The sequence below is a fragment of the Petromyzon marinus genome, chromosome 5 (assembly GCF_048934315.1).
Source record: "Petromyzon marinus isolate PM22_M1 ecotype Great Lakes invasive population chromosome 5, UKy_Petmar_22M1.pri1.0, whole genome shotgun sequence".
In the NCBI taxonomy this organism is placed as follows: domain Eukaryota; kingdom Metazoa; phylum Chordata; class Hyperoartia; order Petromyzontiformes; family Petromyzontidae; genus Petromyzon; species Petromyzon marinus.
Window position 1 is genome coordinate 11,550,913 of NC_133671.1, and position 17,330 is coordinate 11,568,242.

Below are 17,330 nucleotides of genomic sequence, written 5' to 3' on the forward strand. Positions count from 1 at the left end.
TGTTTGTCATACACCGCTGACATTCTATGTCTTTTTTTTAGCTATGGGAAAAACTCAAGAACTAAAAAAAAAACCCATGCAGAGTGGGGAGAACATACAAATACCACACATACAGGCACCCAAGTCAGGAATCGATTCCAAACCCTTCTTGCTGTTAGGCATACATGTTTCCACTCCAGTGCCCTGCAACGACCTTGTTAAAGTTGGAGGGTGCACATAGCATGCATCATCTTCATACAACTCCCTCACACTTAAACTGTATGCACAACCTAATACATATGAAACATTATGAGGGAAACATATCTTTCTTTTGATGTTTAAAAACATATTTTTCATCTCATAAAATGTTTAATTCCAAACGCTGTGTTTGTATCATATCACAACACAAAGTATGCATTCAGAACTCTTTGACTTATTTCATATATTTTTATCACTGTTTTCAAGTATGCTTTCTATAATTTCAGTTAACACTTTAACAAGACTATTTAAAATACTTGTACAAAAACACAAGTTAATTGGTTGTTCAGTCGTTTGGTGAATCTTCTTCAAAGTAAGCACAATATGTTTTGAACCAATCACCATCTACTGATTGTTTATTAAACCCCTCCTGTGTGTGCGAGCGATCACATGATGCAGCACAAGAATTATATATGTCGTGTAAAATGAGGCAGGATGAGCATACAGAGGTAATACATAATGGTGGGCCAAACATTTGCACAACTTGTTGCAGTAGGGTGTATATGGACAGTCTGAAGTCTGTGCTCCGAGCTTTTCAGATATGTATGTGCATTAATTTTGCTATGCTACACTTGGAGAATGACATGCAGCAAACAACTGTTCTGTCCATGTTTTTACACAGGAACCTAGTGCCGACAGCAACCCAGAGTTGACTGCAAGGAAAACTTCACACCCGTATCTTTCAAAGGAAAACAATTGCATACCCTGCGGCTGTAAATAATGGCACACAAGGATGTATGCACATTTTGTCAGACAAAAGAGTACTTCCCGAATGTGAAGCATTTTTGGATATTGCCCAGTGACTCTCCTGAATGTCCTTTGCAGGCAGAAGCTCTTATATGTATTGCATTATAATCCGATTATAACACGTTTTTGTGGTACCTTAAGGACGTCTTCGTCTGCTGACTGGCAGTGTGCACGCTGCGACACATCCAATAGAATGCCACTCGTGTCAATAGCCACCACTTGTAAGGGCATTCTCACCAGCTGGCCTGTCAGCACTGCCGTATTCACCAGCTCTGGAAACTAACAGCATTAAAAATGGGATTAAAATAAACAATAAAAACAGTCAAGCACCGTATACCAACATGTAGTGGCCATGTTTGATTTCTAACATTCACTTGTTATATTTCCAGAGCACCTTAGCTCAAGGCAAATTTCGTACTTTAAAAAGCATTAACAAAACCAAGTGACTTAGATGGCCGAGGCGTGCAAGGGCTGAGGAATGAGTGACCGTAACAGAAGGCACATAGGGATTACGAAAGGACAAGGGAGGGACGGGATGGAGTGGAGGGGTGAAGGGGTGGAAGAGTAAGATAATGGGCAAAGGATAAGAAGTGAGCTTTGAGAGAGGAATGAAAGGAGGTTGAGGAGAACTGCTTAATGTAAAAGGGAAGTTTATTCCAGTGGAGAGGTGTAAGGAGGGAGAAATATCGAAAATGAGATCGGGTACAGAGAGAAGAAGGGACAAAGAGAGAGAGAGAAGAATGAGAATGAAGAGGAGGAGAGGGGACAGCATAGATATAAGAGAAGCAGGATAACGTGGGGCAAGGCCACAAAGAACTAGAGTTGAACTAGAGTTTTTAACCCCTGGGGTAAAAAAAAAACATGACGTATCATGGTAAAAATAATATCTCACAATACTTTTAGAGGGGAGAACTACCGTACCTATATATGCATTGTGTCGAATGGTGTATTCTTGTGCAACTGACAAAAACTGGGAATGTAATGTCCTGGGTAGACTTACAGACAATCCTGGGAAAACCAGGGCAGGTGGCAATCCTATTTAAAATGTGCACATAAAGTATTATTATAAAATTGTCAAGAATTATTTGTAGATTCCTGCTCAATTTAGAGCGTGAGAGTACTTATCTCTTCGTTAGAGGCCTCAGGAAGTAGTGGAAGTTCCACATTTTATGGTGAGGGTGAGATTTTCCATTGGACAACCACTGCTGATTTCCCCACAAAGTGGTACTCATCTTATTGACCATAGGCACGAACGTCTGAGTTGAGCCCTCACGTATATTTGAACTCGTAACATTCTGCTTGCAAGACACACGCTCTCTTAATTATCTCACCAATTTGGTACATTTATATATTCCACTGTGAAAACTTAGTTTTTGCTCATTCTGGTAGAAACTCATTAATCCAGAGACCAAACTTTTTTCTATGGGAAACAAAGCATTTTTGCAGCCAGGCTCTGTGATTGAGAAATTCCCTTCCTCGGTCTATTAAGGAAACTGAGTCTGTTACATTTTTAAAATCGCATCATAAAACTCACCTGTTTTACAGCATGTGCTCTCCGTAACTTGGGCTTCATGTAAAGCCCTTTTGGGCCTTGTGCCAAGTGTGCTATAGTTATTATTATTATTACTGTCATGCTGCACCACCTGATTGGATTAACATGCTATTTAGGTATATTTTAATTTGAAACATGAACAAATTCCAATAATAATGTGTGAATTTTGTCAAACAATATTACGGTCTCACGGTGAAGTTCATATCTACATGGGCACTGTGTATCAAAGAGTGCAGCCACAGGTTATTGCATGATCCAGTCTGTTCTTTTGTATGAATGTGTAATCACAGTAGAGTCTACATGCAGTGTGAGAGGTAATGACAGAGGAGTCAGACTACAGTGTGAATGCACTAGTGGCCACGGGAGATAAATACAGGGGTGTTAGCTGTGAGTTACCAAGGGACCGGTTGCTACGGGAATGATCGAGAAGGGAGCCCGGTCAGGTGACGGAAGAGGACTGTAGAATCTGCTGGTTGAGCGAGCGTCCAATGTGAGTTTATTCATATGCTTTCCATACATACAGTGAGTGAAAAAAGTATTTGATCAGTTTAACACGTAGGCTTTCGCGACCAATATTATTCATAATAAAGGTTTTTGGGTTAGATCGCGTTTATTTATAAATGTGTTGTAACCCTCCACCACCCGACACGGCCAATCAGCTAAAAAAGTGAATTATTTGTCTTTTGTCAACGTGACACTTTTTTTGCTGATTGGCCGTGTCGGGTGGTGGAGGGTTACGACATATTTATAAATAAACGCGATCTAACCCAAAAACCTTTATTATGAAGTATTTGATCCCCTGCTGATTTTGTACGTATGCCCACTGACAAAGAAATGATCAGTCAAAAATTTTAATGGTAGGTTTATTTGAAGAGTGAGAGACAGAATAACAACAAAAAAATCCAGAAAAAGGCATGTCAAAAATGTTATAAATTGATTTGCATTTTAATGAGGGAAATAAGTATTTAACCCCCTCTCAATCAGAATGATTTCTGGCTCCCAGGTGTCTTCTATACAGGTAACGAGCTGAGATTAGGAGCACACTCTAAACGGGAGTGCTCCTAATATCAGCTCATTACCTGTGTAAAAGACACCTGTCCACAGAAGCAATCAATCAGATTCCAAACTCTCCACCATGGCCAAGACCAAAGAGCTCTCCAAGAATGTCAGGGACAAGATTGTAGACCTACACAAGGCTGGAATGGGCTACAAGACCATTTCCAAGCAGCTTGGTGAGAAGGTGACAACAGTTGGTGCGATTATTCGCAAATGAAAGAAACACAAAAGAACTGTCAATAATTCTCGGCCTAGGGCTCCATGCAAGATCTCACCTCGTGGAGTTGCAATGATCATGAGAACGGTGAGGAATCAACCCAGAACTACACGGGAGGATCTTGTCAATGAGCTCAAGGCAGCTGGGAGCATAGTCACCAAGAAAACAATTAGTAACACACTACGCCGTGAAGGACTGAAATCCTGCAGCACCCGCAAGGTCCCCCTGCTCAAGAAAGCACATATACATGCCCGTCTGAAGTTTTCCAATGAACATCTGAATGATTCAGAGGACAACTGGGTGAAAGTGTTGTGGTCAGATGAGACCAAAATGGAGCTCTTTGGCATCAACTCAACTCGCCGTGTTTGGAGGAGGAGGAATGCTGCCTATGACCCCAAGAACACCATCCCCACCGTCAAACATGGAAGTGGAAACATGCTTTGGGGGTGTTTTTCTGCTAAGGGGACAGAACAACTTCACCGCATCAAAGGGACGATGGACAGGGCCATGTACCGTCAAATCTTGGGTGAGAACCTCCTTCCCTCAGCCAGTGCATTGAAAATGGGTCGTGGATGGGTATTCCAGCATGACAATGACCCAAAACACACGGCCAAGGCAACAAAGGAGTGGCTCAAGAAGAAGCACATTAAGGTCCTGGAGTGGCCTAGCCAGCCTCCAGACCGTAATCCCATAGAAAATCTGTGGAGGAAGCTGAAGGTTCGAGTTGCCAAACGTCAGCCTCGAAACCTTAATGATTTGGAGAAGATCTGCAAAGAGGAGTGGGACAAAATCCCTCCTGAGATGTGTGCAAACCTGGTGGCCAACTACAAGAAACGTCTGACCTCTGTGATTGCCAACAAGGGTTTTGCCACCAAGTACTAAGTTATGTTTTGCAGAGGAGTCAAATACGTATTTCCCTCATTAAAATGCAAATCAATTATAACATTTTGACATGCTTTTTTCTGGATTTTGTTGTTGTTATTCTGACTCTCACTGTTCAAATAAAACTACCATTACAATTATAGACTGATCATTTCTTTGTCAGTGGGCAAATGTACAAAATCAGCAGGGGATCAAATACTTTTTTCCCTCACTGTATAGCATTGTTATGTTAATATTTTAGCGCAGCTCATTTTAAAAAGTAAACGAATGTGCACAGAATCAGTTTACCTCGAATTTTACACAACAGCTAACATTTAAAGAAACACCGTGGCAACAATAAAGGGGTTGATTGCAATGAAACATAAACATTTGCACAAAATAAGTTGTTTTGGCATGAAACATGTGTGAAGTAGTTAGTGTGCTACACAATGAACCTGGTGACCAGAGTTCATTTCTGGGTCGAGGCTAACATCAGAGGCGAATAGGCAATATATTTAATAATCTTTAGTATGTCCAGCATGTGATTGTCATGAGTTAACGATCAATTTGGAGAGAAACAGTGGCAAGATGGAATGTACATGGTGACTCAAATTTTGTTCCTGGCCACGACTCACATTCGCGGAGAGTGATATCTGAATCAGTTTCGGCCCCTCCTTCACAGCCAGCACTAACTAGAGTAGTGAAGTATGGTTAAACAGCATTCATGACTGACATGGCACAAGAGGGCCTTCATTCAGCAGTGGTCTGAACAAAAGGCTTTGAGTCATGCATATTCGTTTCATAATTATTCAACGTAAATATTCAAACTCTCAATGGCACCGTGCGATCACTTAGAACCAGTGAGATCATTGTGGCATCAGGTAGGAGGCAAGAAGAAATTTGTGTAAAGTTACCACAAAGGGCACAGGCATAAAACGGAAAGGAAAATGTCTGATCCTCAAATATGCCTACTGGGGGAATTTCGACATTTGGATTTTTTTACATGTTATGCACACTGCTGAAAAAAATCTGTGCATCTTGCAATTAAATGAATACAAATCACGCGATGCCTTCAACGATTGGTGAATTGTGCTAGAATTTTATTTGTAAGTGAAATACTGTTTTTTTTTTAAATAAACACTGTCAGTCAGACACCACTGCTCTCGCAGATTGAGAGTTGAGCTACTGTAAATATTGCAGAATAAGTGGTTATACTTGACAAATATGGAATGGCAGACAAAGCAGTGAACAACCCTGGTGGGGTAGCCAAGGCGTGAGGAGGCCTTCTTCCAACAGTGGATACAACATGGCTGACGATGATGATGAGAGCTTTTAGTAATTAAGTATTTTCCATCATGTCTGACAGTCTGACCCACAATGACCGAATGTTTAAAATGCTCACGTATTATGTGCTAATATTTCTACAAAACAGTAGACAACTGCTTAAAAACCTCTCTGTAATAGGTTGGACTATAGATCTTAAGTACGCCTTGCTTGTAATAATGATTGTGAGTTTAGTGTCTGAGTTCGCCAGTTTTGAACAAAAATAATTGAGTGCACCAAAGTTTAACTGTATTTCAAATATGTAAAGCATTCCACCCAAATGTAATGCAAACACCTAATAGTTCAATAAGGGTGAGCAAGACTTTGCTCTGTACACTTCATCATGCTTCGTGATATGGCCTGCGCTTGAGCTGCATTGTGGCAGTGCTCTCACGAGCTACGGTGGTGCCACAACAAATTATGAATGGCATCTTACATCTGTGACTCTGTGTGACTGCTGGCCAAATGCCCTGGCTAACTTTGCTACAAATAAGTATCCAGAGTGTTGCAGGCCATGCGGGAGATGAAAGGCAACTGAGTGTGATACTGGTTGCGAAGCCACTACCCTGTGTAAAAAGGCCAAGACACTTTAATTATCCTGAAGCACTTCGCCCCAACAGCCAATCAAGTCATTCAACACCGGGTCCTTTTTGTGCTGCTGCATATTCCACTAAGGTGACATAAGCTTTGCATTTATATGGTTAAAACATGTTTCGAATTATATTGTTTAATTTATTAATACATGAGAATCGTGTACATTGCTTCAATAATCTACCATTGGATGAAGGCTTCTCCTGTACTGTCAGCTTGTTTGACCATGACTTAACCATGTTGTGAGGACCAACATATGAATTGCCACTTATGTTAGCCATGGCTATGGACTCAGTGGCTCGGAGGCGCAGTGGCTGAATTCATACTGCAGTACGATAACCACTGCACCGCAATTCTACCACACCCCCGTTACTTATAGAGGTAGTACAGTTATAATTCACATGTATTCGGTTATCTACGAAAGCTGGCATATGATGAGTGATTCGCGCTGGTGGTTGCTTAAAGTATTTGCAAAAATCAGTATACACATGCACCACTGACACAGAATATCCCTTCCACTGATGAAAAATGGTACTAATAGTGTATTAAAGGACTATTTATATACGTATTTGCTTATTAACCAACATGTGAAGACAAAGATCATATTCGGGCAGATGCTTTTAATTAAATCCTATTAAGGTCGACAAAGCATACAAGGGGTAGGTGAGGTAAACACCATTCCTAAATTACTGACTGTCAATTGCTGACGATTATACATTGCACCAGCTACTCATTTTAAAGTTGGTACCACTTACAAACAACGATATACATGGCTTGTAATGGGCCCAAATCACTTGCTTTGCAGCGCAGTGTGTTGACTATTCCACCACCGCTCCACCCAAAAAACATGTAGCTGAAATTTAAGTTACCTTGCTAAATATATTTCGTATATTAAGAATTCGAATCTGAAGCAATAATATTTCAGAGAATCTCTTTACCAGGAAAAAGTAATACTAATAATAGGCATGGTACTCGCTTATGCATTGTTTCCACAGCCGGTTTTAACTGTGCTGGCTCAGTTAACATTGTCCCCCTAGGCTATCTTCATGCTCTCATCTTGCCCTGGACCACATGCTCTGACTGATTCTAGTCATAAAGTCACGGAGTCAATGTAGAAGCAAATTGTGCGTGCTGCAGCATCACTTGCTATGTTTAAAGTCCCACCTTTATTAGTGTTGAAACTAAGTGATGGATGAAAACATAGTTTAAATCAGGGGAGAGGGAGGTGGTGGTGGAAGGGACTGAATCCCCTTGCTGAATTGTTGTATGCCCTGTCCTTTAAACTTAACACCTATCATCTTTTTCAGTAACACTGTCTTAACCGATAAAAATTACATATCTATATTTTTTCCTTGCTTAGGCAGTGTTATCGATGAATGTGTTGAGTTACGTGTTGTGCTTTTGCAACACTGCCAACGGAGTATTGCAAAATAGTCCCTTTAAACTAAGGTCAGACCACAGGGCTGCGAAGCACACCCACGAATCTCAGCCATGGGGAGTACAGAGAGAAATGGGTTTAAGAGTAAGAAGAGGCAGGGGCTGAGCCCACAGAGCCTAATTTTCTCACAAGCATAGAGGGCACCCCAAGCTTCTACTACTGGGCTACTCCTGGACTATTCCTGGGCCTTCCCGGGCCAGAGATGCCCATTGCTCGTGGAAACTATGCATGAGACTCATCATCTCGAGATCAACATTACCTTCGGGAAGGGGATGATAGTGGTGAGGTTAAGCTGCGTGATGGTGATCTCCGTCGTGACCTGGCCTGGCTGGGCCTCCAAGGGCAGCCCCGGCGCAGAGGAGCCGACGTGCCAGAGAATGCGGCGAGTTACCGTCTGACTGGTGATGTTCTCCATCTCGAACACCAGTTGCGCTATCTCACTCTTCTTTGCTATGCTGCTCACCACAGTAAAAAAAGCAAAGCATGAAAGGACACTCTCATTAGTAATGTGGCTCTGTGGTCCCATTTAGACGAAACAGTCTTTTCCAAAAAAGCCCGGTAATCAGAATTCAGAAAATACCTCCAAACCCAGCCTTGGTGTGACTAATGGACCCTTAAATGTGGAAATATATGTTTGGTATTATTACATGCACAGTATTTCATAGCCACTCGTCAATGTCCTCTCTTAGCTACACACCTGGATGGTCAATTTTACATAAATGTCAGAAACCACTAAGTTGTTCCGAAATGTAGTCGCAATGCCAGCCATTAAATTGCACTCCAGTCTGCAATTCCAAAAAAATAAACGGTGAAAATTACTCCTAAATGAGACGACCATGGTTGGTTTGCAAATTGTGTTTGGGAGGCACATTTGTTTCTCCTTCACTTCAAACTGGCAGAATGTCTAACTGGCATAGCATGGAAAATTAGCATACAAACATTGGTTCCATATATTATATTGTGTGAAGACTGTGTTTTTATTCTCACAGGAGCTATAACAAACTTTCAGAATGAAAGTTGAAGTTTAAGCCCAGTTGAATTAATCCTTAAAATAAGTTTTCTCCTCTCATTGAGTTAAATATATAAATAAGTGAAGTTAATCTAAAAGTACACTGTAACTTCACCATGGAATTCAAATGATGCAAATTTAAATGTTCAGAAACCTCAGGGACGTATAGTATTGAAATTAATATACTTACCATAAATGAGCCTTCAGGCAATGTATTGGTCAAATGGCCCAAACCACATATAGCATGGCTTGCATACTTATAATAAATTAATTGTTTAAAAAAATCTATATCAATGGAGGAACTAGATATATCAATATAAACACGAAGAACCCTAGTGATGTTAAACATTTGCTTTTCCCCTAAACAAAACAGTCAAACAAAGTGATTGTACACAAATGACGGAGACAAATCACCCAGATATTTTACTATCTTTCCCAACAATGCTGAATATTCATTCACGTAATGTTTTGTGAATTGTTTCAATTCAAATAATTAGTAAATTACTTAAATAAACAAGATATTCTACAAGGAATCATTGCAATGCATATATACATGAAAATATTTATTCAACAGAGACATGCAAAATAAAACGATCTATATATTTAACTCCTGATTGTTATATTTTAAATGAAAAGTGGTGTAAAACAAATAGCTAACATATTTGCTAACCCAACTGTTAACTACGTGACCAATTGCAAGCAAGGTAAAAGGAAATATAACAATATAACAACGTTTGTGATACTGTGATACTGTGTTGGTAGTGGTAGTGTGGGGAGCGGTAGTGCAATGGTTAGCTCAGTGCGATACGACCCGAGTTCGATTCCCACTCACGGCCAACAACAGTGACGATTATCTGAATCGGTTCTGTGCCTCCCGTAGGTCGACTCAGCCTCACATTATTGCCTGGTGCAGTGTGTATACGTCGCTACTAGGAAGACAAAGGTGGCCAGGCGTGGTGCTGGCCACCCACCACCTCATGTGCGGTGTCAGCCTTCATAGGTGCTTGCTAACAACACTTACCCCAACAGTCTGTTAAGGCTATCTGTGGGATCTTTGTCTTGTTTGTAGTGGTGCACAAGTACAAATGACAAAAACTCAACACATTTGTTCATGACACTTCACAAAAGATATTTGTAAATTACACTGAAGGAACATTGACAGATATCTCTGATATGTTTTAAAAAGTTAATTATAGTTATTCACATATGCATATCTTGGACCTGCAAAGATAACTAAGGTATGACTTGATGTCCAAAAAGACCACTCACTATTCATTACAAAAATACATTTTACAGAAAATACCAAATACGTCTTCCATTTAATTGGAAGCAACACAATCAAAATAATTTGTATAGTATTTAAACATACCAGTTTAAATATTTGTACATTTCTATAGTATTTACGAGACAAAAAACGCTAAACTCCATATTACAGAGTCACATTTACTATCAATGGGTCACAGTGAGCTGTAGAAGCATGCTGAGATAAATGCCATGGCAATGTCCTGACATAAGCTATGTAGATACCTAGGTTCCTTGTGCAAAACTGCCTGGATTAATAACCACTGTAAATTTAAGTGTAAAGATGCCTTGAGCAAATGAAATCTTTCACTGTTAGGATTTCTATATTTTACTACTTCTGGAGCTACTTCAATTCGTAAAATACTTTTGGACAGTAAAAAAAAGCGTTTAAATCAATATCTTTATTATTTAGTACGCAAACCTTTTCAGCCATTTCTGTCAGTCTACACTGCTCTACTGAGGAATAGCGTAATAAAATTACGGTGATTCTCATGGCCGGGCCCCCCGTGGAAGCGGGCACGCTCGCCCCAGAGGAGCTGGGAGGGACTGGCACGTGCGGCAGATCAGCCGGTTCTGCGGAGGGAGCATCCGGCAGGGCAGAGGAGCTCCCGGCGGCCGGGGCCAGGGAAGCAGAAGACGTCGGCGTCTGGAGCGGTGTTAGTAGTTGCGCGGCATCGGAGGGTGGAGGCACAGACTTCTGCTGAGGGTCCACCCCAGCAGGAGCACACCCCGGCTAGTCGGACACGTTACACACTCGGCCCCGGCATTGTGGAGGTGAGATGGGATAGCGAAGCGCAACAAAGGGCTTGAGGCGCGACGGGTGGACGAACCAGCACCAGCGGCCCCAGCTAATTTGTACACATTGCGGCTGGACGATGCGGACGATCATGACAGGCCCTCGCCAAGGCTTTAATTATTTCCGTGACGTTCCCACCGGAACGTAAGGGCAGTGGAGCCACACCTCGTCACCCGCACTCCAAACATGGCGAGAAGTACGCAGACCCTCTAGACGTTCATTAGCCAATTGGCGCGAATTAGAATGTACCCTGGAAGCTTCCCGTGCTTCGGACAGCTTCTGGATGTTAAAGCGAACCGAATCAGACATTTTGGATGCCGTTTTAGTCGGTGCTACACCTAGTTGAACGTCGATTGGAGGGTCGTGATCCCTGCCGTACATTAGGAAGAATGGTGAATAGCCGGTGGACGCATGAGGGGCCATACGGTATGCTGCCAACATGCCCGGAATGCGCAAGTCCCAGTCGAGCTGAGATTCACTGACCTGGTGGCTTAACATTGCAGTGAGCATTCTGTGCAGATGCTCAACCATACCATCCATTTGGGGGTGGTACGGTGACGTCCGAATTTTCTGTGTGCTCAGCCTGCATTTTTGTAAAGACGGCACGCAACCGGTTGAGATATCCGTCGAAGGTGCGGCTAAAGATGATGACGTTATCCAGGTAAATTAGACAAGAGTCCCACTGAAGTTCCGCCAGGACTAGTTCCATCAATCGTTGGAACGTCGTCGGCGCGAAGTGGAGTCCCATCGGAAGCCGATTGAATTCGAAAAGACCCTGCGGCGTGCGGAAATCCGTTTTGGGTCTAGAAGCATCGTCCAACGGCAACTGACAAAACCCTGGCAGAAGGTCGAGCATAGAAAAGTACTGGGCACCCGCTAGGGCATCCAGACAGTCGTCCATCTGTGGAAGAGGGTACGCATCGGCGACCAAAATTTTGTTGAGCTTTCGAAAATCAACACAGAAGCGCAAGCTTCCATCGTGTTTTTTTTAACGAGGACAATAGGTGCTCCCCATGGGCTAGTGGATGGTAAAATAATGTCTGCGGCCAACATCTCATCAACGGCCAGCCAATCATGTTCTTTCGCTGCAGGACTCAGCCTGTAAGGGTTTTGGTAGATGGGAGCGGCATCTCCCGTGTCAATATGATGACTTAGCAAGGTGGTGTAGCGAATATCAAATTTACCGGTGCTAAAGACATCCGTAAAATCTCGTAAAAGAGACTTTAATTCATGACGTTGGGACTCCGACAAATCTGCCGCTTCCGAGCATAGGGAGTCAATCCAGCGGACATCTGGTCCGGAACGCGGCATCGGCCGTGACCTGGCCTCAACGCTGCGCATGACACACGCGTCACCAAGCGAAGGCGACGCATGAGCAAGGAATCGTGCCCTGCGAGACAACAACTGTCGTCAACACGGCATTCAAAACCTGGATAAATGGTTCCCTGTCAGCGGACACTAGGGTCTGCGCACCCACGAGTTGCAATCCCCGTACAGCCGCATTAGAGGGGCCCAACAGGATCCCTCCAGCCATTGCCGCGGGATCCAGCGGCTTGCGCAAGCGCAGGGGAATTAACATTTGTGCGCCCGGGGGGGATCCGAACTGTCGTGGATGCAAGCGCCTGCACTGTGGCGTTGGCCGTACACAAATGGGTGAGATATGGCAGGAATGCCAAATTACGGCCAGATAGTAACTCGATGCACCCTTGATTAATTATAAGGATGGGTGGTGGTCACGGGTTGCTGAGGAGAAGGAGTCTGCCTCAGTGGCCCGTGATCACAAATGGCTCTTTAATTCCATCAAAGAAGTAACCTGCAGTGCCACGCCTATTACCATAATTAGGGGAAAGAACGGTGATCCAATCTCCGACCCCCAAGAACAAGTTTGCAGATTTGTTGAGCATTTATGTGAGGTCCTGGGGGAGGAGGAATCCCTCACCCAGGAAAAGAACATGGGATAAAGTGGGGATGACCCTGACGAGGCTGCGGTGCCTCAAATATTGGAGGAAGAAGTCACCCCCTGTAAGTGGCTGGCTGAGGTGCGATCTGTTGAGGAAGTACTGAAGGCGATCCAGATTCTGAGACCAGGAAAGGCACCGGGCAGAGATGATCTCCCAAGCAAAATGCTGAGGGATGGTGGCGTATGTGCACAGACTGCCCTACATGACATCATAACAACAATCTGGACCACTGGATGGGTTCTAGAGGATTGGGAGGATGCCCTGGCAGTCCCCCTCTTTAAGAAGGGGGACCGCACAGACTGTAACAACTACAGGGGCATCTCACTCCTCAGTGTGCCGGGAAAGGTTCTTACAAGGATTATTCAACATCACCTTGCTATGCACGCTGAGGAGAGGCTTGCGGAGCCCCAATGTGGTTTCAGGAAAGAGCGGTCCTGCACAGATGCCATATTTTCTGTCCATCTGCTACAGCAGAGGTGTAGGGAATTCCAACAAGACCTACATCTCTGCTTTATTGACCTGGTCAAGGCCTATGATACTATCAGTAGGCCTGGGCTCTGGGTTGATATTCGTGCATTCAGAGTCCCTGACCCTTTGCTCACAATCATTAAGGACCTTCATGATGGTGAGCGGTAAAACTACGTGGCAGTGAGTCAGAGCCATTCCCTGTACACCTTGGAGTGCGACAGGGAGCCCTTTGGCTCCCACATTATTTAACATATATTTAACCACGTCGTTGGTGAAGCCTTCAATGGCTGTACCAGAGGAATTTCCATCTGGTACAGATACAATGGGAGGCTGATCGACGCCCAGGTGTGGTCAAGGGATGGATCCCTGTTGCTCAACCATATTAAATATGCCAATTATCTGGTGATAGCTGCTCAATCAGAGGAGGAGTTGGAGGTGCTGCTGCTGAACCTGGAGCTTGCCACTAAGAGGTGGGGCCTTACCATCAACCCCACCAAAACTAAGCACCTGCCTGGGTATTTTGTACCTTCGGACAATCCACCCCCACAACTCGCAATTGGTGATGGGGCAGTTGTGGAGAGTTTTCCATACCTGGGCAGTGTTCTCATCACCAGCTCCAGTTTAACAGCAGAGGTCTCACTCCGAATCAGTCGAGCGGCATTATTTTTCATCGGTTGCGCAACTCTGTGTGGAAGCTAGCTGGTCTCTCGCTCCGCACAAAGCTCCAGGTCTTCTCGGCCACGGTCATTCCCTCCCTTCTCTACGCTTGCGAAATGTGGACCCCCTTAATGGAACATCTTCACCGGTTGGAAACATTTAGGCTGGCTGCCTACGATCCATCCTGGGTTTAACCAGGATCTGGACAAAGTCCCATCGGTGAGCTCCTACGGCAGGCAAGGCTGCGTTGTCTGGGCCATGTAGCCCGCATGCCCAGCCACCACATGCCTAAACAGCTTTAGTTCGGCCAGATAGAGGAGGCTAAACGGATGCGGCACGGGCTAGAGAAGAGATGGAGTGATGTGGTACAGGAGGATGTGGAGCTAAGTGGACTTGCCGATAACTGGTACCAGCGGTGTCAAGATCGGCTTCTGTGGAGGAGGCTCGTGAAGGACGCTACTGGGCAGTTGGAGGCAGTCGCCCTCCAACAACAACGGAGAGCGGAGGAGCGATGCTCACAACAACGAGCGGAGCGCCGGGTGGCTAAAGCACAGCAAGTTGACACAGTAGGGGGCACAGGTGGTGGATCAACCAGTCACCTCAGTCAGTCGACCTGTGGCATCTGGGTCTGCCCCGTGACCTCCTGCCAGCGGGCGTTCGACACTTCACGTGGCCTCAAGGTGCACATAGCCTGGCACAAGTGTCATGGTGACGTCACCGCCACTTTGTGGCAAATGATGGTTGTTGTGTGTGTTAGTCCATATGTGTGTAAGTCCATGTGTGTGTGTGTGTTTCCATGTGTGTGTGTGCGTCGATATGTGTGTGAGTCAATGCATGTGTGTGAGTTGATGCGTGTGTGTAAGTCGATGTGTGTGCATGGGCCCATGTGTGTGTATAAGTCCATGTACGTGTGTCGTAGTCGATATGTTTGTGTGTGTGTGTAAGTCCATATGTGTGTGTGTCAATGTGTGTGTGTGAGTCGATGTGTGTGTGTAACTCCATGTGTGTGTCTAAAGTCGATGTCTGTGTGAGTCCATATGTGCGTGTGTGTGTAAGTCGATGTGTTTGTATGTGTGGGTCGATGTCTGTGTGTGTGTGTGTGTAAGTCGATGTGTGTGTGTGTCTTTCTCGCCCGGCAACGCCGGGTACTTCCTGCTAGTTGTTGATCAAACCGAGACACTTGAGAATCACATATTTTCCAGAATTTGATTGATAGTGTGCACATGTGGTCGATTACAGATACACATTTCCTAACCCCTGCTTGATACAATAGTCTTTTTGAACAATATTAAATATGCACAGCTTGGTCAATCACCATCAAATCCCAGTTTTTAATGATATTCCATTTCAGTTTTCTCTATCATTACCCAACAGTTCAGATTGCCAGGCAGAAGACAACAAGAAAGGGTTGTACCTCATCTGTCATTAAATTATAAATAGGAATAAATGCTTTGTATATTATAATTATCCATTAAGACTGCCACTAATCATCTTACTGCAATCAGTGAGGCTGCCATTAATAACTACCTATTATTGTCTACTTAAAAATCAACTTTCAATCATTGTTGACATCTCATTCCTGAAAAAAGCTATTTTTACAAGGACCTGAATTTCTTGATGACTGCCAACTTGTTAGACATTCTTTGCCCATGTAAAACGCGTAAAGCACGTTCTCATTGAATGCTTATACCCAATAGTACATAATAAGAACGTGATCACAGAGCACATTTTAAACCTTACCTATGAAAGTTAATTTTGTCTGTCTGTGTCTGTCTGTCTGTGTGTGGACGAAACTTGTGAAGGATTTGACTCGCGATTAGCCCCTTGGTGAGCCAGCGCTATTCGAATTTTGCATTCGTCAATTTTAAAGTAGTTACATTAACAATTTAGTACTTTTTATTATTATATTACGCCGCTGAGGGTACGCCAAAGCACGCATCTGCGCATGATAGATTGCCAGTACACTCACCAAACTTAATAACAGGCTACATTATAGACTGCCAGTACACTCACTCCGATTTAGAACAGGCTACAGTCTACATTTATGGTTATTTGTTTTTTTTAAATTTGCATTTTATTTTCATGTTTTTTTATCACTTTATTTTTATATCTACGTGACTTAACCGAACGAACCAAATATTACTATCATAGAGTTAGTATAGCTACTACTACAGCCAGTACACACTGCTATAGAGTTAGTATAGCTACTACTACGGCCAGTACGCACTGCTATAGAGTTAGTATAGCTGCTACTACTACGGCAAGAACCCACCGCTATTGAGTTCGTATCGCTAATACTACGGCCAGTACAAAATGCTATACAGTTAGTATAGCTACTACTACACCTCAGTACACACTGCTATAGAGTTAGTATAACTACTACTACACCTCAGTACACACTGCTATAGAGTTAGTATAGCTACTACTACACCTCAGTACACACTGCTATACAGTTAGTATAGCTACTACTACAGCCAGTACACACTGCTTTATAGTTAATATAGCTTCTACTACACCTCAGTACACACTGCTATAGAATTAGTATAGCTACTACTAAAGCCAGTACACACTGCTCTAGAGTTAGTATAGCTACTACTACGGCCAATACATCCGACTGTAGTGATAGTAGATACTACTACAGCCAGTACATACGACTGTAGTGATAGTAGTTACTACTACAGCCAGTACATACTACTGTAGTAATAGTAGCTACTACTACTACAGCCAGTACATACTAATGTAGTGATAGTAGATACTGCTATCGAGTTGGTGGATACTACTATATAGTTAGTATATATTACTATAGTCAGTATATACTGCTGTAGAGTTGGTAGCTACTTCTATAGTTAAATCTTGACTTAAAGCTTTCATGACTGCAGGAATTTATTTTATTACGTCTTTCGGTAAAATCACGTAGATAGGTTAAAATAAAATAAAAACAAAAAAATTACGACGTTTTGATCGCAACACAAGCAATCGTCATCAGGTGAAAAAATAGCTCTTTTTTGTTATTTTTGTTATTTTCTTTGAACCTATCTACGTGACTTTACTGCAAAACCAAAGAATATATCTTATATAGTGTCGATATATACTATTATCGAGTCGGGAGATACTA

The 17,330-nt window shown here is 43.2% G+C and overlaps 1 protein-coding gene across 5 annotated transcripts in view; it reads right to left on the reverse strand.

Moving 5' to 3' along the window:
- The window catches only part of LOC116939054 (transmembrane protein 132E-like), a 456,039-nt gene that overhangs the window by 219,946 nt on the left and 218,763 nt on the right, over positions 1 to 17,330 (reverse strand). For all 5 annotated transcript variants that reach the window (XM_076061554.1, XM_076061566.1, XM_032946937.2 and 2 more), the window contains 2 exons: positions 8,282 to 8,477; positions 1,120 to 1,263 (listed from right to left, as the gene is read on the reverse strand). In XM_076061554.1, coding sequence (XP_075917669.1) covers positions 1,120 to 1,263; positions 8,282 to 8,477 — 340 coding nt within the window. The remainder of the gene's footprint in view (positions 1 to 1,119; positions 1,264 to 8,281; positions 8,478 to 17,330) is intronic.